Genomic DNA, 24,302 nt, shown 5'->3' with positions numbered 1-24,302 from the left:
GGAGTCGAGCGCCGGCGCGGGGGGACGGCCACAGCCGCTGCCGCGGGAGCCGGGTTGAGGCCGGGCTCGTAAGCTCCGCCCCTGCCTGGGCCCCGCCCCTCTCCAAAGCCCCGCCCCCAAGGCCACAGGATTCCGCCCAGGGGAGCTGCGAAAGGTCTCGGGCAATGGCTGCTAGTGGGGCGGGGAGATGAGAAAGGGGTACGGGTGTGATAAATACCTGGGGTGGTCTGTAGCTAAGGGTACGGGTGATTAAAAGTTAAAAGTTCAAAGCAATCAGCTGTGAAGTCTCTGCAGAGCCGCCTTCCCGCCACAACCGCGCACTGGCGCCGGTGGCGCCTCTGACCCGGGGAGCCACGCCAACCCAGGGGAAGGAAAAAATGCCTTCTAGACAGGTGTTGCTTTGCTTCGTGCCGCCGTGGTTACCTGGGGCTCCGGCATGTCTTCCAAAACTAGAGCATTTCTTTGTTCTGGTGGTGGTTAATAACATTTCCCCAGATAATATTCAAGAAAATTCGCACACCTTACACTGCACCCTTTGCAAGTCTAAGGTTCCAGGAGCGCCTGGCTGGCTCAGTCGGTTGAACCTGCTACACTTGGTATCAGGGTTGTGGATTCAAGCTCCACGTTGGGTGTAGAGATTACTTAAAAATAAAATCTTTAGGGGCGCCTGGCTGGCTCAGTCAGTTAAGTGTCTGACTCTTGACTTGGGCTCAGGTCATGATCCCAGGGTCTTGGAATCAGCCCCACTTGGGGCTCTGTGTTCAGGGGGGAGTCTGCTTGAGGATTCTCTCCCTCTCCCTCTGCCCCTCTCCCTGCTGTGTGTGCGCGCGCTCTCTCAAATAAATAAATCTTTAAAAAAGATAAAATGTAAGGTCCATGTGTTTACAAACCCCCGTTCTCCCCTCCCAGCCGATGGCAACAACTTTTATTTTCTGCTTTTATGGATTTGCCTGTTCTCAAAACCAGGGCATTTCTGCAGAACTGTAAGGCACCCCAATGTGGGGAAGGAGAGAAAAGTGGGGTGAAGTCAGGGCCCCCTGGGCACAGCGGGCTTGGGAGCAGGGAGTGAGGCAGAGGCTCTAGGCAGCCTGAGCCCCATCTGCGGGAGGCTGGTATGGACCCTGCTGTGCCACAGGAGAGGGAATGTGGGGAGGAAAAGCATCCTTTGGGGGAGAAAGCAGGGGTGCTGACTGAGAGGACTGGATGGGGGAGGAAGTCAAGGAGGGTCCCCAGGCAGCCAGCCTCCAGGTGGCCTGGGCAGGCTGGGTCTGTCCATATGTGTGGTTCTGCCTCCAATCACCAAGGTTGCCCCCCCTTGTCTGTCTCAAATCCATGTCATTGATTGAGAGGGTCAGTGTTTTCTGCCAGCTCTTTGAAGTCGGTCCTCTGTCCCCAGGTGCCTACAATGAACTCTCTCTTGGTGCACCTTGACATGGGAGAGAAGAGCTAGAAAGAGAAACCGGGAGAAGCCGGAGGCGGGGCCGGAGTGGGAAAGGAGGGGGGAGGGGGGAGGAGAGCAGGTGGCCAAAGGGTGGGGCTCCATCTATAAAGGCTGTGAGGCCTATTGGCCTGCTGGGCAGGACGGTGTGGAGACACCCCAGCAGGCACCATCTCCTGGGACCCCACAGGCACTGGTGAGTGTCCCCCCCCACTGCATCCCCCGTCCCCCAATCTTGGTTGAGACCAGCCTCAGGCCCCACCCGCACCACTGGTCCCTACCCTGTGCAGAGGGCCCTAGGGGTCTGACTTGAGATGGGGGTGTTCCCAGTGCCCGCTGCTGTCCATTTTGGGTCCTCACCACCCCCACCTCCCCCATTCTTCCTCAAGACCCCCGAGGAGGAAGACCAGCCTGCGCTATGAACCCGTGGCTCTTCCTCTGCCTGGTGGCCAGCGTGGTGGGTGCCTGGTCTGCTATCCACGCTCAAGGTAATGTCTTGGGCCGTACCTACCCTGCCCCCCGGAGCCCTCCTCTCCCCACCCATCCTTCCTGCCTTGCCTCATTTGCCCCTCCCCTCCTCCAGAAGCCTCCCTGGTTCCATTTCCACCACTGAATTCTGACGGACCACTCCCACCCCAGGGATGTAGAAACTTCTGGCATTTAAGCAGCTCCCTGGGGGTACAGGCCCCCCAGCTCCTCCTTCCAGAGCCCCTGTGATGCCTCCTCCATGGTCCATGACCCACGGCCTCCCTGCCAGGACTCCAGCCAGCCCAGGGACTGTGGGGAGCAGAGGGTAGTTCCCAGTGGTGGCATAGCCAGGGACACCCCTGCAGTGGTGTGACCACACAGGAGTAAGTCGTCCCCCAACCCCACAGGCTACCTGTGTGGTCTGGCTGAGAGTTACTCCTCAGTCTTCATGAGCCTCAGTTTCCTCATCTGCAAAGTGGGGCTCTGAATTCCTGCTGTGGAGATAGGGCATGAGAAACCAATGGGCTGATATTTGCAAAACTCTTGGTCCGGTGCTCGGGTAACAACAATGGTAACCATTACTGATACTAACGGGGAGTCCTTTCCCACTTTTCCCTCTATTTGGTGCATACAGTGTCCACCACAAGCCCGGCCACTGTGTCCTGAGTCCCCAGGATATAGGACAGGGCCCCGGGGGAGATGGCTGAGCCCCAGCAGTGGGTTGAGCAGGGTCCCTGGCTTGGTTAAAGCCCCATACCCCGCCCTTCCTGCCCCGTCTGCCCCTCACTACGTCTGAGAGGCCCTAGCCCTGCTTCCAGCAGACCTTACCTTTGCCCCGGTTGGGGCTGGGCTTCATTCCCATTGTTCTGCTATCAGAGGCCCAATCCAGGAGCCAGGCCCAGCCTGGGGCCCTTTGATCCTGGGGGCAGAGTGGCCCCCAGCCTGCCTGGTACTGCAACCCAGTGTCTATCTGGCACCCCTGCCCCTTGCCCTCTGGGGCCAAGGTTTGGAGATGGGGGGAGCACTCAAGTCCTCCTCCTCCCCCATCCTTCCTACTGCGCTTGGCCAGAACTCAGGTGTGGAGCCTGGAGGCAGGGGTCAGCAGAGGGATGGATCCCACAGGGCCTTGAAGGCTTCTCACTGTCTCATCAGTTCCACCTGTCATCCTCCTAGGCCCTGCCAGCACCAGCTTCTCCTCTTCTGAGCCCACCCCGCTCCAGGCCCCTGTTCTTCCCCCTCACAGCACAGAACCACCTCTGGGTCTCCCCACCCAGGTGGGAGATCCCCATGTCCTATTCCCCTCTGTGTTTGTCTACACATCGGCACCTAGTAGGAACTCAAAACACTTTTTTCAACCAACCAGTAAGCGAAGAGACCTCCTGGTTTCTGGCCCGCTAACTGAGCGGTCACTCTGATGGGGACAGAGAGGCAGAGGCACCTGCGATAACCCTAGGTGGGGAAGGGCCAGCCTGGAGCAAGAGCTGGGAAATCAGGAGCAGGCGGGCAGACCATTCATTTTAGAAGGGCCTGGGCTGGGCCTGGTGGCCCCCGACCCCTCCTCAGGGCGCTCCAGCTGCGCCCCTTGCCCTCCGCCCCAGAGCAGGAGTAGAAATGGCTTTGGTCCCTCATTCTTTGCTCCTGGGCCCTTCCCAGCCTGGGACTGTGGAACCCCTCCAACTCCTGCCAGCTGTCCCCATATCAGGGGCCAAAGGTGAGTCGAGTTGGCCTCCTTATCACCTGGGCTGGCAGGGTTGTGGTCTGTTTTGGGGTACCTGAGTCTGGGGCAGTCCTCGCAGAGCGCACGTGCGCACAGGATGTGAGCCCCCGGGCCGTGCTTGCAGGTGTCTCCGAGGACTGCTGCCTAGACTACCACCCCTGTGTTGGGCCCAGCTTCCTCCGGAATGTCGCGGGTTACCGGCGCCAGGAAGTGAGCGGGAGCTGCAACCTGCCTGCTGTGATGTGAGTGGGATTGTGGGAGGCTGGGGGGGTGTCTCATACGCAGCTTTGGTCCATGCTCACAGCCTAACCTGGGGACCCGCTCCCCCCCCCCCCAGATTCTTCTTCACGAAAGACAAGATGCTGTGTGCGAACCCGCGGGACAGCTGGGTGCAGAAGATGATGGTCTCTCTGGATGCTGGGAACAACACCCTCTCAAAGTACCACCGGAGACACTTGTACGGTGGGTGAGACCCACGCCCAGCATCTAGGGGGCAGCCTCCTCCCTGCTGTGGGCCCCTGGGCTTCTCCACCCCCAGAGTCCAGCATGCTGACAGCTGCCGCCACCCCAAAGAGGGCCGATTGCTGGTGAGCGGAGACTGAGTGAATGAACAACTCTTTCAGCCAAGACTTCTTCCATTGCGAGAGATGGCAAACTCAAGCAAATGGGAAACTCATCGGCTCAAGTGACTAGCCAACGGCTTCAGGCTTGGCTGGATCCAGGTGCTCAGAGGGTCTTGGTGGAGCTCTTATCTATTTCTTTTTCTCTTGTACAGGCGCCCTCCCTAGATGTAGGAAATCGAGCACTGGAATCTCCAAGCTACCACCGCCCAAGTTTAGGAGGCCCCCCAGAAGAAACAAGAGGAAAACTTCCCTCCTGACAAAAGTTAATCCAGGTAAGGACTCTGATCATGTGACCATCCCTCCACCCATCACTATTGCTGAAGGATGAGAGCTCCTGATCAGGACAGACTGGCTGAGGGGACTCCCTTCCAGGACCAAGGGGGCTGGCTCTGTGGTCCGCCCTGCAGGCTGGCACTCAGGGGGCTGTTTACTACCCTAACCCAGCCTGGGGGGGGGCTTTGGCAAGTAGCACAATGAAATGTCAGTTGTGTGGACCAAGAGCTGCAGGGCCCCCAGCTCCACTCCAGTCCCCGTCACCTGCCGGCCTCTCCGAATCCCCTGCAGGACCGTGAGCCTGCACATCTCCCGGATTTGCCCAGCACAAGATGGGCTGGGCCTTTCTCCACCACAACGGTCCTCTGCGGCTCCTGGCCTGCCTGTCATTCAGGCCAAATCTCAGTAGCCGTGCCTGAGCCTGCCGTGGGCTCCCTCCCATCACCCCTGCCACACCCGGCTCCTCAGGCAGCTGGAAGGAGAGAGCTGACCTTACTTCGAGCCCCTAGCCTGCTCCAGGAACCAGAGTCAGCGCTAAGCAGTGGGCCCTGTAGCAGATCATTGGAGCACATCGCTTACCTGCAGCCTCTTGCCACCCGCCCTGGGCCACGCCTGCCTGTGTTCATCTGGGTCCTTGCAAAGCACCAGTCCATCCCAGCACACTTCTCCCAGGCCGTGTTTTCTATAGTTTTTAAATAAACCTTTGATGGGATGCCATTCCTGTCTGTCCCATTTCATTATGGGGTGTGAGTTGCTGCCCCCGCCTGTGTTAAATCCCTCGCGACTGTCCCACCCCCAGATCGGTGCTGGCAGTCCTCACAGCTGCCGGCTCCCGGGGGGTGTGCTGGCTGCAGCCCCGGGTGAGAGTCTAGCTGGTGACCTGGAGCAAACTGCTCACTCTCTTGGCGCCTCTTTCCTTGCCTCTAAAACGGGGCTCGCTGTTCTTGTTCTGCTCAGATCTCTGGGCTGTAGTGAGACCGGCTAATGCGGAGGAGCCCTCTGTAAGCTTGGACGGGGGTCCAGAGAAGCTCCTGTTAGGTCAAGGGGCCCAGAACCGGCCAAGAATAGAGCCCTGGGACTGGGCACCAGTGACCATCCCGCAGGGAGAGGCAGGGCCACTCTCAGGTCACTCAGCCAGACTCAAGCCATCCAACTGTCCTGTCCTCAGACAGCCTGTTTCCACCATGACAGAGAACATTCCAGATGAAAACCAAATGCTCTCTCTCTAGAGGACAAGAGGAGGTTTGGGGGCCAATGGGTCACACCCAGGCCCCACTAGGCTGTGGAGGCGACTCCGGCAGATTCTGCGAACTCTCTAAGCCTCGGGTCCACCCCCTGTGAAATGCATGGTATCATTGCTTTTCTCGTACAAGTTAGCGGGGACTAAACGCACTTCTCTCGGGGTGCGCCTGGCTGGCTCAGTCAGTAGAGCGTGACTCTGGACCTCGGGGTCGTGAACTCCAGCCCCACCCTGGGTGTAGCGATTACTAAACAAAATAAGTAAACTTAAAAAAAATCATGAATGTACTACTGTCTGTGACAGGTCTAGCATACACACACGCTGACTGCGCGTCGACGGCCTCCTGGCATCGAGCTGGGCCGTCACCGTGGAACCAGGCAGGATGGCCCGGTCGGTGACGGCAGCGAGGCTGGCCCAGACACCCCATTTTGAACCCTGGCTCAAGCTACCTGCCACCTGGAGTCAGCTTGGCCAATTTGCTTCACCTCTATAAGGCTGTTTTCCCATCTGTAAAATGCGGAGGAGCCCAACAGCCTCTATTCCAGGCAGTTGCCAGGACAGCTAAATGGGTTGACAGTGGGAAAATACTTGGAATGGTGCCCAGCACACCATACGTGGTCAGGAAGCGTGAGCTGTTGTCATCAGGACTAGTGAACCCACAAGGGCTTCCAGTGGTGGCCTTGTGCCACTCACAAGTCTGAAGTTCACAGAAACTTGCCTGCACCCTGGGACCGTGTCCCCCACCCCCAGGTGGAAGGTGGCCTTCACCTGTGTCTCACCTGCACACTTTCTCCTCCGGGCCCCAGGCTGAAGTCCATCCATCCAAAGCTCCCACCCTCGGGGGTCTCCTGCTCCTTGACCTGTGAGCCCGGCCTGGCCCTGCTGAGGGCAGCATCTCCTGACTTCCAGAACATGCCAAGGAGGCGGACTTAACCCAAAATAACTTTACTGTTGTCTCTGCTTCTGATATAAAAGCAACCTGGAACCCTAGCCCACCCCACCAGGGGCCTGAGCATGGCTGCGTGTCACCAACTCTGGCTGGGGCCCCAGAGGCTCTTTGGCTCGGAGGGTCAAGCCCCAGGCCCACCCCAGCAGTCCGTTCCCATGTCCCAGCGCCCCCCAGGGGTGACCCACGGTGCAGTGCAGCAGTGTAAGCCTGAGACTGACCAGCTACAGGGAATCACAGGCCCCTCTTTGACCCTGGTTGTTGGAAGAGGACGTTGCATGCCACGGCTTCCAGCTGTCTCCAGGAAAGACAGAATGTTGGGGTCCCCCTGGGCAGAGGCTGGGTTCGCCTGAGGTTGCAGAATCGCATTTTACTCTTCCTGAGTTTTGGAGTTCCACCTGGTCAGTGATCCCATTGCTCGTGGGATCGGTAGCCCCCCAACTCCAGAATCTCCCTTCTGGAGAAGAGGATGAATGGGGGGCCCTGGGGCGCACCGAGGCCAAGGCTTCACCAGGTCACCGGGGTCTCTCTGTGGCGTGTGGCGAGCTGCGTGACATCAGTTTCCCCCAACTCCCGCCGGAAGAGGCAAGGACGGGGCAGTGCCCATGGAGGGAGTCCAGAGTGGGGGCTGCGGGAGGGGCCCGGGGTCAGGCAGGAGATGCGGGCTCCTTCCAACTACAGCAGCCGCAGCCGCACCTTCAGCCGCAAGGCCCCGCCCCCTGGCGTCAGCTGCCGCTTGGGCCAGGTGCCCCAGGGCCCAACCACGCTCACCAGCTCCAGCTGGTAGGTTCCAGGCCCCGGCCTCCGACGCCCTAGCTGCAGCGAGCTGAGGCCTCGGAGGTGATGCATGCGGAAGAAGCCTGGCCCGTTGCCACGGGCAATGACATAGCGGACCCGTCCCCCCAGGCTCTCCAGGGCTGGCCGCAGCTCCAGGATGTGCTCAGCCCGGCCCAGGCATGAGAGGTTCAGGCCCAAGGTCAGCGGGGCCTCCGAGTCAAGGCTGGCCAGGCTCACCTGTGGACAAAGACCAGGCAGGTGCCGGTCAGAGGTGGGGAGAATGCAGGGCGCAGGGACCACAGAGAGGAGCTGCCGATAGCTTTCCGGTTCCCAGGGTGGGGGTGGGGTTGCTACGCTTCCTGCATCTGGGCCCTTTGAGAGCACCCTGTGTGCAGATGACAAACCCCTCTTTATGTGAGCTGCTCTGAGTGCGCTCCTGGTCCTGGCAGCCGGACAGGTCCCTGAATAAGCCAGCGGCCTCAATGGCAGGCTAACGCGGGCCCGGTGACGTAGCCAGTCCTACCAGAGGTGATCTGTGTTTTCTTCTCCTTGGCTCTAGGCACTGTTGTGTTTGTTCCGCCTCATTTACATGTTGAAGGGTGCTTTGTGGTTGGGTGAATGGGAAAGCTATTCCTTTTTTCCTGCCCTTTCCGTCCGGAGACTTCAGCCCCTCCCCCCGCTCAGTGTTGCTCAGACATGTGCTCTTACTGACACCTGCTGGCAGTCTTGGGTATTGAAGGCAAAGCCCGGGGTGGGCGGTGCGGGTTGGGGGGCAGCCCTCCTCTACCCAATCCAATCCGTGGGCGCCCATCCCAGGAGCCCCGACAACCACTGCACTCACTCTTACAGACACAGGGCCCTACCCTTGCGAAGCTTACAGAAAACAATGGTAACAATAGGAAAGGGAAAAAAAGGGGGAAATAGGGCAAAGTAATACATTCATATTTAAATCTAATACCGAAAGCCCCTCAGACCCAACATTCCTATCTCGCTTCTGTCTTCCTCCTCCTCACCTGGTGGCTCCCATAGGCGCTGCGCCGTGGCCGGTCACGAGCGGGGAGGCCATTGATCTTGCATTCATAGCAGGCTTCGGATGAGAGCAGCTCCTCCTCATCTGGGGTCTCCTGGGGTCCAGGGCTGAAGCCCAAGCCAGAGACACAGTGCCTGGGCCAGGACAAGGGGGTGGTGGGTCTTCAGGGGCAGGCTGGTGGGATCTACCCTGCTACCCCCTCCAGCCCCCACTCTCCATTCAGAGCCACACTGCCCGTGAGGGAACAGGTGCTGGTGTGTAAATGGGTGGGTGTGCCTTTGCGTGTGCCTACACAAAGGGTGCGTGCGTGTGTGCACATAACCCTTAGCTCACCTGGGCAGAGATGTGGGCCTACAGGCACCCCACGGCAGCAGTGTGTGTTACGTGCACACGTGTGCACACTGAGATGCACAAATGCATAAGGGTGCCCAGGCATGTCGGCGTAGCTGTGAATCGTACGTATGCTCAAGGTATTACAGAGAAGTGTGCACCTACCACTCCGCACGTGCAAATATACGGCAGCACCATGCAGGCAATGACACCAAAATGGGGTGTGAGCTCGCGTGTACACCCATATGTGTGCTGGGGGGCTCTGTGCCCAGGTCTCTGTGCACACGTGTGTAAATGCATGTGTGCACGGATGCGCGTGTGTGTGTGTGTGTGTGTGTGTGTGCGCTCTCGCAGGGTTGGGGGATCTGCGCCCGCCCCGCTCAAGCCCCTCACCCTTGCCCAGCCCGGAAGTAGCCTCGGGGGCAGCCGCACAGGAAGCCGCCAGGGGTGTTGGCGCAGCTGTAACTACAGGGGCCGCCCCGGGCGGCGCACTCGTCTGTGTCCTGGCAGCCCCCCAGGGCCTGGTCAAAGTCAAAGCCAGAGGGGCAGACGCAGCGGAAGCCACCCAGCATGTTGCGGCAGGAGGCACTGCCGCAGGCCGCAGGAGACCGCGCACACTCGTTTTCGTCTGTGAGTGGGGAGAGCAAGAGAGCAAGAATGTGGGGGCCGGGGGGCAGCCTTGGCACCCCCAGAGCCCCTGCCCGCCACACTCCCGGTCCCCAGGCCGTTAGCTCCGGCTCCTCCTTCAGAGCCCTGGGTCAGCGTCCCCCTCCATCCGGCTCTCCATCAGCCCTGGGACTAGGTCTGCCCACCCCTACAATCCTCAACTCCCCCAGCCCTGTAATTCTCCTTCAAGGCATTTCTCAAAATTTCCCAGAACTACTAAATTGTGGGACGATCTAGAACGAGGTTTCTTACTTGGCATGACTGACATTGGGGACCGGATCATTCTTTACGGTGGGGGCTGTCCTGTGCACCCTACGAGTGGCCGCCGTGGCCTCCGCACACGAGATGCCAGGAGCACCCCCACCTCCCAGTTGTGCTGAGCAGAAGGTCTCCGAGACGCTTCACTATGTCCCCCCTTGGGGACATTCCCAGGACCATTCCCAGTTGAGAACCACTGGCCTAAGTAATCCCGGTCCCCCCCACTAGAGGGGACAACCAGAGAACAGGGATGGAGTCTGCTACTTGGCCCACTTCTCTATCCCAGGGCCCGATGCGAGGTAGTCCCGGGCAGGCCACGGCTGCAGGAGTGAGGGCATGAGTGCACAGAGGGGGCGGCAGGCCGACCGGGAGGAACCCAGCGGAGGCAAAGGTCTGTGCAGTCCCCAGGGGCCAAATGCTCCAGGGCAGGGCAAAGCTGGAGAACCGGGCTGAGGACCCACCATCGGGTGCAGAAGGAGGGACCAGAGAGAAGGCAGTGTCAGAGAGGTGGCAGGAGGGCAGGGACAGCCACGACATAGAGACTGAGGGAGGAGAGTGTCCAGGAGGAGAAGGCAGCAGTGCCCAGAGCAGGGGAGGTGAGGGGTCTCCAGAGAGCAGGCCCAACGAGGATAGAGAGTGAAAGCCAGACTGTAGGGGAGGAGCAGAGAGACGTGGTAAGGACGAGGCTGTCATGAGCAGGGCCTGGAGCACAAAGAGAAGCACGCGGTGGAGAAGGTTGGGGTGCAGAAGGCTAGTCCCCCAGACTGAGGGCCTCTGCAAGGGCTCTGCAAAGATGTGGCATGCACGCTCCTGGTCCCTACTGCCATACCCGTGGCAGGCATCACTAATCTATCACAGCATTCTGTCCCACTGATCCCAGGCACTGACTCAGAATCCTTCTCAGCTGAGCCCCCCAGGCCGGCACTCCCTAAGAAGCGGACCTGAGCTTTGCCAAGCTTGCTCCGCGGCCCCCTGACTCCCCAGTCTCCCCAGCAGTGGAGGTGGGGGGTGCACGACCTCCCAGGCCAGCCCATCTGTCCTTCAGGTAGTTGCGCTTGTCACAGCATCCTGGGTGGGGTGGTTCCCAGTTACCTGCTCTGGACAGATCCTGAGGGGGGCCCCGGCTTCCTCCCAGCCCCGGACACTCACCCACACACTGGCTCCACTGGGAGTGCGGGGTGAAGCCCTGGGGGCAGCTACAGCGGTAGCCCCCCAGCTGGTTCTGACAGCCGTGCTGGCAGCGGTGGGGCCCGTCACACTCATCCACGTCTGCGAGACACGGACAGGGTCAGAGGGCTTGCCCGGCGGTCCTCTGGACTGCAGCCCGGGGCCCGGACTCCACCCAAAGCCCAGCTCTACCTTCACAGGCATGGCCTGAGCTGTCCGGGGCGAAGCCCTGGTGGCACTCACAGCGGAAGCTGCCAGGTGTGTTGTGACAGCGCCCACGGGGGCCACACGGGCCAGGCTGAGCCAAGCACTCGTCATTGTCTGCAGGGGACAGAGAACCGACAGGACGGCCTAATGATTAGGGGATTCGGGTCAGGCACCACTGTGCCAGACCCGCCGCCTGATCGATGGTGTGGCTTTGGGCAAGTCACTGACCCTCTCTGTGCCTCAGTTTTCTCCTTCTGTGAAATGAGATCCGTAACTGTCCCCACCTTATAGAACTTCCCTGAACATTCGAGATCATGCACATAGAGGACTTCGTTTGACTCTCAACGGCATTGCCTCCAAAGCTATGTGACCTGGGGTGGCTGACTTACCCTCTGTGGGCTCCTGGGGGGGGGCAAGGATGGGGTGAGTGCCCTTTTAACAAGAGACACCCGAGAGCTTGCTCTCTCTCTGTCTTGTGAGCACACGGAGAGGAGGCAGCTGTCTGCAAGCTGAGAGGAGAGCCCTTACCAGCAACCGACCTTCCTGGCAGCCTGACCTTGGACTTCCAGCGTTCAGAACTGTGAGCAGTTCTACTGTTTAAGCCCCAACCCCCACCCCGATCTAGGGTGTTTGCTACAGCAGCATAAGCCGAGACAAGGCTGATGATGGTGGTAATGGCTCATCCTGGGGGTTTGGGGAAGAACCCATTTCTGGCGGGGACCCTAGCTTTGGCTTCCTCGAGTATGAAGATTCTTGACCCTAGACACTTTCCGTTGGGGACCTGGAATCTCTCCTGGGTGCAAGAGACACTGACGTGTGGCTCCCACATCTGCTCATGGGCTCAGCCCTCATGTCTGAGCAGTCCCTTGAAGGGCCAGAGGCCAGCCCTGGATTCCTGCTGGGATCCCACCAGAGAGAAGCAGCGGGTGCTACGGCGGTTTCTCTCCCTTGCATCCAGCAAAGCAAACCAAGTGTCGGGGGCCCCACCGCGGTCACGTTAAGTTTGATCTTCTAGTTCGGGCCTCAGGAGACAGAGGCCAGAGACCCAAATCTGGCCCGCTGCCTGCTTTTTGCAAATGCATTTCATTGGCACGCGGCTACGCCCATTCATTTAGACGAACAGTCTGTGGCTGCTTTTGATCTCCAAGGGCAAGGCCGAGTGTTTTTGGCAAAGGCCGTGTGAACCACAAAGCTGGAAAGATCTGCTGTGGGGCCTTTGATAGAGAAAAATTGCTGACCCCTGATCTAGTTAGCCTAAGACCACCCACAAGGGGTACAGGCTAGGCAGATGTTAGTGAGGAATGATCAGGAGCCCTCGATCTGTGGGAGAGGAGTCCCAGGTGAGCTTGCTCAGTGCGCGGGGCGTGTGCGCGTGCAGGCACCTGCCCACACACAGATGCCGCGTTAGGTGTGCTCATCTTTGGAGACAGGGAAAATACCTCAACGGTACAGAGAACGAGAACTGCATCTTGTTTCAAGGCTCGGAAGGCTCTTCCGCAGACGGGCACACAATTCGCTCCTGCATCTCCTTCGGCCCTTTGTACAAGTGCCCCATTTGTTGAGGCTTCTCCTGATCCCTACGTGAAATATCTCAGCCTTCCTGATCTCTTACTCTGCTTTCTGTTTTCTTTCTTTCATGCCGCGCGTCGCCTTCCAGCGCGCGGTATTGTTAACTTACTGTTTGTTTCTATCTGGATTCCCGCTCGCGGGGACAGTCCGCACAACATCAGGCTTGCCTCTTGTGTTCATTGCTGTGCCCTCAGGGTTTAGAACAGGGCTAGGCAAAGCCATTCTGTGAAGGGACAGCTGGGAGAAATATGTGTGACTTTGTTACAACTGCTCAGCTCTGGCCCTGCTTTTGTAGAAAAGGACTGCGTGTAAATGCACGGGCGTGACTGCGTGCCAATAAAACTTTATTAACAAAAGCAAGTAGGGGGCTGGGCCTGACCCGGGAGGTTGGAGTTGGCAGCCCTCTGGCCTAGAGCACTGCCCGGGACACAGGGGGTCTCCGTAGGTGCTGGCCGAGTGGGTTCGTGGGAGGCTGAATGGGGCCACCCATGGCTGGGCTTGGCCCTCAGCGGGGATCTCGTTCTTGCAGGCCACAAGACACTAAAAAGCGATGGGAGTGGCAGATGTCCTGCAGCTTTGGGTTCTGAACCAACTGCCCCTCTGGACCCTGTGAGCCCCTAGGCTTTCAGGAGCACCCTGGGGAGACCCGAGGAGAGAGACCCAGCAAGGACTGGTCAGGGGCAAAGGGAGGTGTCCTGGGCCAAGGTCAGAGGGATTCCTCAGGGCAGGCCTCCCACGTCCCTAGGGTGAGGAAGGAAACTACCACCGGGATATGAGCACCCACAGAGCACGGACTTTGGTCTGATCACCCGTGTCCCCGATGTCTAGCACACGGCGCTTGCTATGTATTTGGAAACAAGTGAAGGCCGCTGCCACGTGCCAGCCGTGGGGAGGGGCGAGGGGACTCACCAAGGCAGGCCTGGTGGTGCCGGGTGAAGCCGGGGGGACAGCGGCAGGTGAAGGAGCCGATGGTGTTGGCGCAGAAGAACCGGCAGTTGTGTTGCCTGGAGGAGCACTCATCCAGGTCTGCGGCACAGACGGTCCCCGCAGGCTCAGGGCAGGGAGCCCCGGGGCTGGGGACGTCCCAGGGGAAAGACCCCAGGGCTGGCGTCCAACGCCACGCAGTGGCGGGGAGGGGACGAGCGGCTGGGGATGCGCCCTGGGCATCTCTGGGGGACCAGGGACAGAGACCCACAGGGCCTGGGGGGGACGTCACCTCTGCAGGTCCTGCCGTCCTCCTCCAGCAGGTAGCCTCGGGGACAGGAGCACAGGAAGCTGCCCTCGGTGTTTTTGCAGAGGGAGGCACACGGTGTGGGGGCCTGGCCACACTCGTCCACATCTAGAGCATGCAGCATGCAGGGCGTCACACAGATGTTCCCAGAGGCTCAGGGCCTGGGGTCTCCACTCAGGCCCCAAGCAATCAGGCTCTGTGCGCTTACACAAGGAATTGGCCCTTTTTCCACAGAAGCCAGAGAATAAACACATTTGGCTTTGCACGCCACACGGTTTCAGTTCCAACTACTCAACTCTGTTTTGTGGTGGGAAAGCAGCCACGAAGGGAAGGGAAACAAACAGGCATGGCTGTGTGCCAATAAAACTTTATTAACAAAACCAAGTGGAGGGCTGGACTAGTCCCTTGAGCTGGAGTTTGCTGATCCCTGACTCAGCTGAACACCTGCTACACAGCGTAACTGAAAATCTTAGGACGCACAAAATACCAGGAAGAAAGTGGCCCAGATGGGGTCGGGATGGGGGCCAGGACCAGGGATGCTCTGCTTCTGGTTTTGGCCGGAAGTGCAAGCCAGCTGCTGTGCAAAGGGGCGGGGCCAGGGGCTGGGGCTGGGGAGGCTCACCCAGACAGGCTGTGGCAGCAGCATCGGGCGCGTACCCAGCCTGGCAGCGACAGCGGAAGGAGCCGAGGCTGTTGATGCACTCGCCGCGGGGGCACAGGTGAGCGAGCATGCGGCACTCGTCCACATCTGGGGGACACGCAGGGCTCCGCTGCGCTGGCCGCCTCGGGTCGCGGGGGCACGCCTCCACCCGTGTGTCCACCAGCCCTCTCCCTGAGGCAGGGCCAGCCCCTACTTCCCCTCCGTGACCCCGGAGACCCCACCCTTAGACCGTGAGTCATACCTCTGCCAGCAGGACACACTAACGAAGCTCCTTCCACCGCACACTGAGAACACCTGGCGGGGGCACACCCTCGCGACAGCCTCACCAGGGCACCCACACACACACGTGGAAGCACAGACACACACACACTGCACACCAGTCACGCTGACGTTCCTGCAGAATTACAAGGACACGCACCCAGGGGCTCCTCTCTTCCCCCAGACGCACCCTCGCAAAGGCACCTTGTCCTCAGCCCTTGGTGTCACGGCTGCTCCCTTGGGATGACCTGCTCACCCTCACTGACACACAGGAGGAGACACACTTGTGCCGAGAAACACTCACACTCGCTCACACACGCACCTACCCTCACGGACAGTTGCTAGACTCCTAAACACATGGACGGGCTCAGTCCCTCTCAGCCACCTTCTGGCACGTTCTCCTCACGCAGCCAGCACGCACAGAACACACACCAGCTCCCCCCTCACTGACACACGCGCATGTGCACTCACACACACACGCACACACTCGTGACCGAGCTCGCTCACAAAGGGAATGCGCACCGGCTCACACGTCCACAGGCTCACTCACGAGCCCACAGAGAACGTTCAAGAACACGTCGTCTCGCACACCCGCTCACCCCTTCACCCAAGTTCACGCACACACGCAGCAACGAGCAGGCTGCGGGTCACACTGGCGCACACACCCTAGCACCCTCTGGGATAAAGACACGACCATGAACAAACTCGCCACCCACCTTGGCCCTCAGCGGTGTAGCCCGCACCGTGGGGACACAGGGTCCTGTGGGTAGAGGTGCCCGGCAGGGGACAGAGCTCACAGCGGGGCCCCCAGGCCCGGCCGCCCCCGCAGCAGCACTGGGCCCTCGTGACGGCCTCACCGCGGCTCGACTGAGCCTGGCACACGGCCTGCAGCACCTCGGAGAAGCAGGGCCCCTGCCGGACGTCTGCAGGGAACGGGTGGGTGTGGTGGGCGGGAGACACGTGCCAGCTGGGGCCCTTCCCCGGGGCGTCGGCGGCCCTGAGAGTCTACCCAGATGTCTCTGACACGCTGTGCGTGGGCACGGGGTGGAACCCTCCAAACCAGTCGCCCGGCCCTGTTAGATGCCCCCCTGGGCCGGGACGGTGGCAGAAGCGGCTGACCCAGAGGGTCAGAGGGCAGCATCTCCCGGCCACAGAGAGCACGCACGGTCAAGGGCAGCACGGAGGCCAGGGAACACTGGGGAGGAGGCACACAGAGGCATGCTGGGCAGACAGCGGGGACAGAGCGATGGATGACATCCAGGGACCAGTGGGACATGGAGAAGACAGGCTGGAGACTGGAGTGGGTGAGGAAGTGGGGCTGTTGGTGACTCCGGGGGGCTGGCCCATGGGCCTCGCCTAGTGCTGGGGCATCGCTGAGACGGGGCTTGGGGGGGCAAGAGGCTGAGCTGGCTCTGGGGTGAGCTGTGTTGGGGGGCTGGCTTGCGGAGCTCCCAGGAGGGGGTGGCTGTGCCCGCCATGCCCGGCCACACTCACCATGACACTCGGTGCCGGCGGGGCTGAGCTGGAAACCCTTGTCGCAGTCACACTGGAAGCTGCCCACGGTGTTGACGCAGCGGCCGTTGGCGCACAGGCTGGGCTGGGCACGACATTCGTCCTCATCTGCAGTGGGAGGGATGAGGCAGGCCGCCGGGGAGGCCAGAGCCCCCCAGGCCAGCCTCCCCTTGCCCTGGAGAGTCCCCTCCCGCTGCATTCTCTTGCTTTGACCTCTCTCCCCCAGGGGTGCCCCTTCACCCCTCAAAAGTCCCCATACCTGTGCAGCCCTCCCCGGAGCCGGGCTGAGGCCGCAGGCCTGGGGCGCAGACGCAGGCAAAGGTGCCGATGAGGTTCTTACACAGCATGCCCCGCTCGTGGCAGTCCTGCTGACCGTCCGCACACTCGTCCACATCTGCGGATAACCAGGGAGCGAGGGCGGCCGAGGTCAGGCGCCCCGTGGCCTGGCCCCAGGCTGTGGGGGCCTGGATTCCACCCCCCTCTGGGGCCCCAGGCAGGGCCTGAGTGAGGTCCGTGCAGCACTGCCACTGGCCCAGGCCTCTGGAGAAGCCGAGGGGTCAGGAGCGTCCCCACGCCCGCATCCCCTGCCCACATCAGGGTCTGTGAATCTCTCTGGCCTTTACCACGGTCCCTGAAGCGCTAACCCTGAAGGGGCCCTGGAGGGACCGAGTCCCAGCCCAGAGCTTCTCGGCTTTGACACTAATGACACTGGGGACCAGAGAATCCCTTGTGGTGAACAGCTGTTCCGTGCTCTATGGTCTATTGACCAGTGTCCCTAGCCACTCGATGCCTGTCACACCCCCCACACCTGACTGTGACAACAGAAACTGTCTCCAGACATTGCCACACGTACCCTGGGGGGCACAGTTGCTGTCCTCACTGTCCTACTCCACTCTGGAGAGGCCACCAGAGCCACTGACCTGTGAGCCTTGGGACCCCATTTTCACGACAACAGAGGCACCGCTCACAGAAGAGCACCCCCCGCACGCCATGGGCCTCAGGGCTCCGCTCACTTCCTCTCACCCTCGGGAGGCCCAGGCTCTCATTTCCCTGCCTTCTCCAGGACCGGCGTGGACGGCACAAGGAGCCCGCGCCCCGCCCAGCGCCCACCACCCCTGCCCGTCCTACCTCGGCACATGGCCCCGTCCTCCCGCAGGGCGTAGCCGGCCGGGCAGGTGCACACATAGGAGCCCTCGGTGTTGTGGCAGCGGAAGGCGCAGAGCAGGGGGTTCAGGGAACACTCGTCCACGTCTGGGGAAGCCAGTGCAGGTGCCGGCTGGACAGGGTCAGCCTGCGGGGTCCACAGCCCCGCCCCCAGGCCCGTCCCCAGGTGCCCCCCCATCACACAGCCCAGCTCGTGGGCAGGCGGGTCGTACCCTCGCAGGTCATCATGGGGCCAGGCTCGAAGCCGTCGGCGCAGGCACACTCGAAGCCTCCGATGACATTAGTGCAGGTGCCTTCGCCGCAGGGGTGTCCAACGGAGCACTCGTCCGTGTCTGGGGCGGGGAAGGGGGCGGTCAGGGCCTCCTGCCCTCGCTGTCTCAGTAGTGTCCTATCCGCCCCCCACACACTGCCGCAGGCCACACACGCAGGGCACTGGCCTGAGCGGACAGATGGCCTGAGCAGGCAAGTGAATGGGGAGTGAGTGAGTGAGTGACTGAACCACACAGAGAAGGGTCAGCGGGCAGGGAGAGTGAGAGCGGCCGAGGGACAGGATCCTGCCTTGGGTGGCGCCCACCCTGCCCACCCCACTCCTTCCTTCCAGGGGATGCGGGCTGGTCACGCACCCACACAGCGGATGCCCGTGAAGTCCAGGCTGTAGCCAAAAGGACACTCGCAGCGGAACGAGCCGTCGGTGTTGACGCAAAGGCCGTTGGTGCAGACGCCGGGGCTCTCCGCACACTCGTTCACGTCTGCGGGCGGCAGGGGTGTCAGGCACGGCGTCTATCATGCTCCAGCCACACCCAGGTGCTCTTCCTTCCCTCCAGGGCCCATGCGGTCCAGGGCCACCCACTGGTCAAGGAGGGAGCTTGAGACTTGGGGACGGGGCAGAGCCCATACACGGTGGGCAGCCCGGGGAGGGGCCCTTAGCATGTGGGTGAGGGGCTCACCTTCCCGAGAGTCATCCGGGCCTGGGACGGCCCCGTGGCCAAAGGGGCAGAGCTCCTGAAAGGCAGCTGGACACCAAGAGGGGAAGGGGGTGAGGGTTGGGGGCCGGTGTAGCCCCAGGAGCCCCCTGAGCGGGTGTAGGAAACCAAACGGACGCAGGCAGGCAGAACTGAAGGGGAGACTGGACAGGGCGGGGCGCTCACCACTGCCCTCCTGAGGACACAGCTCACAGGGGTCGTCCCAGCCCCCGCCAGGCCTCTGGCTGCAGCAGCACCGGGCCTTGGTGGTGTTGAAAGCTTTGGGGACAGAGCACTTCCCGGCCTCAAAGTGGGTGAAGCAGAAACTCTGCCGCATGTCTGTGGGGTGATCCCCAGGGAAACATTTGAAGGTGCCCCGCTTGGCCCACCGACCTGTTCCCCAAGAATGGGCTACCCCAACCCTACCAGTGGGCAATCAGAACCCTCCAGGCCCCTGACCATGAGATGGACATGTGAGCCACCCTGGGTCAATGAGTGTCAGCCCCTGGACCATGGGGGATTCCTCCCAGGAATATCCCACATCCACAGCTGTGGGGGTGCCCCCTTGCCAGGGAGAGCAAACTCAGCCACACTTATTCTTGGCTCAGAAGCCCCTTCCTGGAAACACAAAGTGACTGATTCCAGAGAGACAGAGGACCTGGGACTTCAGACCCCAGATCCTTGGGGTGGACCCTCCCCTCCCCAAAGTCCTCAGCCCTGGACTCCCATCAGCCCGAGAAGTCCTCCAGGACAGGTTGGGATCTGAACAACAAATACTGGTTAAGTTGCCCAGCCCACTTCTTGTTGCCTCTAACCGGGGAGAGAAGAGGCTGGCTCAGACTGGCTGAGGCTAGCCCACACTGGACAAGGCTAGCCTAGCTGAGATGAAGCCGGCCCAGGTAGGGCAACTGCAGCCACTACAGGATGACCAAAGCTCAGGAGACCAGGTTAGCCCAGATTGGACCAGGATAGCCCCTCATAGAAATGACTTGTCTGGCCAAGAGGTTGTCTGGACTCCAGTAACCCCACTCACGCAGGGAACACTTCTGGCGAGGCAGCGCTCCTGGAGATCCACACAGGAAGCGGCAGCCCCCTTTCCTGGGTGACTCGACTCCTCTCCCTCCCTTCCACCTCTTCTCTAAGCCCTGTGTGCTTTTTGGGCCACAGACTCACCAAAGCAACGGCGCCCATTGTCAGAGAGGACGAAGCCAGGGGGGCAGAGGCACCGGAAAGTCCCCAGGCTGTTAGCACAGGTGCCAAAGAGGCAGAGGTTGGGCTCCTCCAAGCACTCGTCAGTGTCTAGAGGGGTAGGGACATGAGCTGGCTGGGGCCAGGCAGGACCTCCACCAGAGTGGGATAGCCTTGGCTGTCAGGAGGGGCAGACCAAGTGGGGGTCCAGCCCGGGAGGGTCCAGGGGCCGATGCAGAGCAGGGGCCCTTAGGACTCAGCATGAGCCGGAGCACCAGGTGGGCTGTGTTGGAGTGGAGGAGGGTCTTTGCTAGAAGGTCTCTCCAGGATAGGGGTCACGGTCAGCAAAAGTTCATCTTTAGAGACTAACTCTGTACAGAGCTAACCAAGATGGGATAAACTTAGCTTACACTGGAGGAAGTTAGCTCAGGGTAACTGCTAGGGTAGCCCGATCCAGGTTAGCCCACCCTATACCAGGCTAGCCCATCTGCTTAGGCCAGACCGGTCCAGATTAGCAAACACAGTATAGAGTCACCCAGATGGGCAATTACACCAGCGGAGCTCAAGCCAAACAGGCCAGACTGACCAACACTCGTCAAGTAAGGAGTTCTATGTGTGGTGGGACCCCACACCCATGCCTGTTTTATAGGATTCATGAAGCCTGTGGGCCCCAAGCAGAGAACCTGGGCCGAACGGCCAAAATGATCCTAATAATGGTAACTGTGTATGGGACTGTGTCGGGTGCTGTGCTAAGTACACCTCCACCCTCACCACGAACCCAGCTGGCTTTCCCATTTTACAGATGGGGTAACAGAGGCCCGGACATGCCTCCTTGGCCCTAGAAGTGGGGCTGGACACTCACCAACACAGCGGTCATTCTGCACCTGGAAGCCAGGGGGACAGATGCAGCGGAAGGAGCCCTCAAGGTTCTGGCAAGTGCCTGGCAGGCAGGTTCCCGTGAGGCTGAAACACTCATTGGTGTCTGTGGAGAGGAAGAGGAGGGGTCCCAGCACCAGCCCATGACTGGGGTTCACTTGGGACTGGGACCAGCACGTATGGTCACTGCATGATGGCCAAGGGCCCCAGGACAAGTTCTCCTGGATCCAGGGGAAGGGCTGAGACTCAGGAGAACAGGGACGGCTGGGGAAGGATACTCTGGGTTCTCAAGGGGGTGGTTACAGGTGAAGCCACGTGGCGTCCAGGGGAAGAAGGAGCAATGTTCCTAATCTTCAGCCACATACAGACCCCTTCCATGATTTCTGTGGCATCCATCTAGCACCTTGACTATTCTTCACTTCAGAAAACCTAGGTTTTTAAGACAGCCTCACCTTAAACCACAAGCCCTGTGAAAACACAGGTGGGATGTGCTAGTTTTGTTTCTCTTTGTACCTTAAGATAAATGCATGATTATGAAATGGAACCGTGATTGCTTGGAAGTACCAGCCGCAGGCCAACTGGGAGCAGAGGCGGGCCGAGATGGCTCCCTACTCCCAGGCGAGACTCACCCACGCAGTTCTTCCTGTCGGCTGTGAGCTCGAAGCCATCCTGGCAGAGGCAGTGGAAGGAGCCGGCTGTGTTAAGGCACTGGCCAAATCGGCACACCTGCCCCACCAGAGTGGTGCACTCATCCATGTCTGCAGAGGGGGTGTGGGCAGGTGGGGTCATCCACAGCCGGGGGGCTCTGAGCCTCCCTCTCACTTCCATCCACAACAAAGTCAAGCTGATGATGGTGACTCTAAATTACCATGTACTCATGTGCTAGGCTCTGTTATTAACCTCCCAGTCTCCAATGAGGCAGATACTAGTAGCGTAGCACTTAATGCTATGAATTTGCCTCTGGGTACTCCATTAGCTGAACCCCACAAATCTTGTTTCCATTTTCATTTAATTCAAAATATTTTCTGATTTCCCTTATGCTTTCTCCGTTGATCTTGGGATTCTTTAGCAGTATGTTGTTTAATTTCCAAATATTTGGGGATTTTTCTGGATGCCTGTGACCGATTTCTACTTTAATTCTCTTACATTCGGAGGACCTACTTTGTATGAATTCAATTCTTTTACTTTTTTTTTTTTAAGATTTATTTTGAGAGAGAGAAAGAGAACACAAGCAGGAGTGGGGAGGAGGGGCAGAGGGAGAGAAGTAGACTCCCCCATGTCCATGTGCACTTGAGAAGGATGTGTGTTGTGGAATGTTCTATAAATACTGACCAGGTCTAGGTGATTGGCAGTATTGTTCGGGTCTTCCCTAGCCTTACTGATTTTCTCCTTGTCCCCTCTTTTCCTGAGGGAGAAGGGTTGAAGTCTACAACTATAACTGTGGGCTTATCTATTCCTTTTTCCATTCTGTCCATTTTTACTTTGTGTGTTTTGAAGCTCTATTGTTAGATGCATATGAGCTTATGGTTGTTATGTCTTCTCAGAGAATTGCTCCCTGAATATACAAGATCTCTCTTCATCTCTGGTAATATTCCTTGAAGCCCAGAGAGATAGATGACTTGTCTGGGGTCACACTGCAGGCAGGTGGCAAAGCTGGGATTTGGATTCACACTGCCTGACCTTGGAATGCGTGCTTTTAACCACTGCACTCAACTGCAAGCATCACCCAGGTCTTCACTGTCCTCCATGTGCTGTCCGTCTGCCGCCATCAAGCTGTGTGTAAGCTCTAGTGAGAGACCCCCCTGGCACCTGATGATTGAAGGTGTGGGAAATTTTGTGGCTGACTCATTTTGAGAGGGAGCACCGACCGCTAGGGTTGTTTTGCTGAAGGGACCCCTTTATTTCAGAGGGGGGACCCTGAAGCCAAGGACCCACTTTTCAAGGGGGAGCAATGAGTCCTGCCCGCCAGCCCAGGTGCTCACCCACACAATCTCCACTGTGCGTTGCCACGAAGCCGGGGAAACAGAGGCAGTTGTAGGAGCCGACAATGTTCTTACAGGTCCCGTTTCCGCACGGCTGCCGGTTACACTCGTCGACATCTGCCAGAGCAAAGCCCCCAAGTCCCATCCGGCTCACCCAGGGCATCTGGCAGCACAGGGAGGGAGGACCTGGCTAGACCCAGCCCACCTCCCCTGAACCCAGCCCTGTCCAGGTGGATGGGCAGGGACACCTGGGGGTGATGGCTGAAGAGTACCCCTGGAACTATTCATCACTCCCATTTTGCAAACTGAGGCACAAGGAGGTGAAAAAGTCATTTACCCCAAGTCTTAAGTGCCAGGACTCAGACCTGGGTCTGTTGGTGAACCAGGTGGATGAAAGCACTGTCCTCACCCCAGGGGAGGTGGAGATTTGTGGCCACCACCCCAGCCTCGCTTGGCAGCCTGGCTCTCCGGGAGGAAGCAGGAAGGGACTCTCACCCATGCACAGGGTCTTGTCCGCCGAGGCCCGGAAGCCACGGTGACACAGGCATGTGTAGCTGCCCTCTGTGTCCATGCAGTCGCCGTGGCTACAGACATTTGGGATCTCCCGACACTCATTCCGTCCTGGGGGAGGGCAGGCAGTGTGGTGTCCCCAGAACCCCGTCTCCACACACACACACACACACACACACACACACACACACACACACACACACGGTGTTTGCTGAGCCCTCATGCGCTATGAGGGAAGCCCCCCGTTCAAGCTGCTGCCAGCACCACACTCCCGTTCCATGCCCCTCCCCCCACCCCATTAACAGGTGTTTGGCATCCCCGCCACCTCATGGCAGAGCCCGGACAGAGCCACACCCTACTCAAGTCACAGGGCACAGAGCCTCGCTTTGTCCCAGACCCCACAGCCTCAGCCCCCACCCTGGGGCCCTGCTGGGGTCCCCGCTCACCCACACAAGCCCCGCCGGGCGACAGCTTGTACCCTCGGGCACACATGCAGCGGTAGCTGCCAGGGATATTGACACAGTCAGCATTCTGCTGGCAGGGGCTCTCTCCACTGGCGCACTCGTTCACGTCTGCGGAACACAGACAACGGGCAGGGGTGCAGGAGGAGGCCTCCCTGCCGGAATCCAACCCCACACTCTGCCCCAGGCTTTGCAGGGGGAATCTCTCCAGGAGTAGCCAGAACCCCAGGGAGAGCGGTTCTGCAGGATGCGGGCCCCTGGACAGGCATTAGCCCCATTGTTCAGAAAGGGAAACTGAGGCTTATGGAGCTTAAATGATGCATCCAGAGCACACAGGGCGGGGAATCAGCCCCCCCAGGGCCAGGGAGACCAGGCAGGTGGCACCTTCGCAGACCAGCAGCACGCTGTTGTAGCGGAAGCCCGTGGGGCACTCGCACCGGAAGCTCCCGATCTGGTTGATGCAGACGCCACCGGCGCAAATGGCAGGGATCTCGCCACACTCGTCAATGTCTGGGGAGGGCGTCAGCCGTCAGGGGCAGCCCAGCCCCAGGGAGCATCTGGGGGCCCTGAGCCAAGAGGCCCCGCAGTCTGGCCACAGGTGAGCACATGCCCCAGCAATTCTGCGGTGGCCGAAATCTTTCTGACACCAGAGAGGTCGGGATGTGGGACCAAGAGCGGGGGCGGGGGGGGCGTATCTCTCTACTGAAAACCCATTGGCTGGGCCCAGCGAGCCTGCCTCTGCCTCGTGGGGTCACAACATGGACAAGCCTGGAAGGCACGCTGCTTAG

At 59.9% G+C, this 24,302-nt stretch overlaps 2 protein-coding genes across 4 annotated transcripts in view; one reads left to right on the top strand and one right to left on the bottom strand.

The window, feature by feature from the left end:
* The window catches only part of CCL25 (C-C motif chemokine ligand 25), a 34,983-nt gene extending 29,755 nt beyond the window's left edge, over positions 1 to 5,228 (top strand). Inside the window, exons 1-6 of one of the 3 annotated variants that reach the window (XM_034657668.1) lie at positions 1,587 to 1,634; positions 1,828 to 1,926; positions 3,748 to 3,865; positions 3,961 to 4,085; positions 4,399 to 4,518; positions 4,811 to 5,228. In XM_034657668.1, coding sequence (XP_034513559.1) covers positions 1,857 to 1,926; positions 3,748 to 3,865; positions 3,961 to 4,085; positions 4,399 to 4,518; positions 4,811 to 4,818 — 441 coding nt within the window. In that variant the 5' untranslated portion in view covers positions 1,587 to 1,634; positions 1,828 to 1,856 and the 3' untranslated portion in view covers positions 4,819 to 5,228. Of the gene's footprint in view, positions 1 to 1,586; positions 1,635 to 1,827; positions 1,927 to 3,420; positions 3,618 to 3,747; positions 3,866 to 3,960; positions 4,086 to 4,398; positions 4,519 to 4,810 lie in introns of those variants that run through there. The other 2 variants (XM_019802482.2, XM_034657667.1) reach the window with 2 other exon arrangements.
* A 1,471-nt stretch (positions 5,229 to 6,699) lies between these two features.
* The window catches only part of FBN3 (fibrillin 3), a 52,857-nt gene continuing 35,254 nt past the window's right edge, over positions 6,700 to 24,302 (bottom strand). Inside the window, exons 42-64 of the mRNA XM_034657671.1 lie at positions 23,899 to 24,024; positions 23,500 to 23,625; positions 23,039 to 23,164; positions 22,544 to 22,660; positions 21,191 to 21,319; positions 20,548 to 20,667; positions 19,671 to 19,796; positions 18,684 to 18,836; positions 18,483 to 18,548; positions 18,159 to 18,284; positions 17,748 to 17,867; positions 17,500 to 17,622; positions 16,631 to 16,765; positions 16,354 to 16,479; positions 15,576 to 15,782; positions 14,563 to 14,688; positions 13,926 to 14,048; positions 13,619 to 13,735; positions 11,126 to 11,254; positions 10,916 to 11,035; positions 9,236 to 9,470; positions 8,496 to 8,646; positions 6,700 to 7,719 (exon numbers count right to left, since the gene is read on the bottom strand). Of these exons, the coding sequence (XP_034513562.1) occupies positions 7,381 to 7,719; positions 8,496 to 8,646; positions 9,236 to 9,470; positions 10,916 to 11,035; positions 11,126 to 11,254; positions 13,619 to 13,735; positions 13,926 to 14,048; positions 14,563 to 14,688; positions 15,576 to 15,782; positions 16,354 to 16,479; positions 16,631 to 16,765; positions 17,500 to 17,622; positions 17,748 to 17,867; positions 18,159 to 18,284; positions 18,483 to 18,548; positions 18,684 to 18,836; positions 19,671 to 19,796; positions 20,548 to 20,667; positions 21,191 to 21,319; positions 22,544 to 22,660; positions 23,039 to 23,164; positions 23,500 to 23,625; positions 23,899 to 24,024 (3,266 nt within the window). The 3' untranslated portion in view covers positions 6,700 to 7,380. The remainder of the gene's footprint in view (positions 7,720 to 8,495; positions 8,647 to 9,235; positions 9,471 to 10,915; positions 11,036 to 11,125; positions 11,255 to 13,618; positions 13,736 to 13,925; positions 14,049 to 14,562; positions 14,689 to 15,575; positions 15,783 to 16,353; positions 16,480 to 16,630; positions 16,766 to 17,499; positions 17,623 to 17,747; positions 17,868 to 18,158; positions 18,285 to 18,482; positions 18,549 to 18,683; positions 18,837 to 19,670; positions 19,797 to 20,547; positions 20,668 to 21,190; positions 21,320 to 22,543; positions 22,661 to 23,038; positions 23,165 to 23,499; positions 23,626 to 23,898; positions 24,025 to 24,302) is intronic.

The sequence above is a fragment of the Ailuropoda melanoleuca genome, chromosome 4 (genome assembly GCF_002007445.2).
Source record: "Ailuropoda melanoleuca isolate Jingjing chromosome 4, ASM200744v2, whole genome shotgun sequence".
In the NCBI taxonomy this organism is placed as follows: domain Eukaryota; kingdom Metazoa; phylum Chordata; class Mammalia; order Carnivora; family Ursidae; genus Ailuropoda; species Ailuropoda melanoleuca.
Note: the sequence above shows the minus strand (reverse complement) of the source record. Positions and strands in the feature narration are given on the sequence as shown.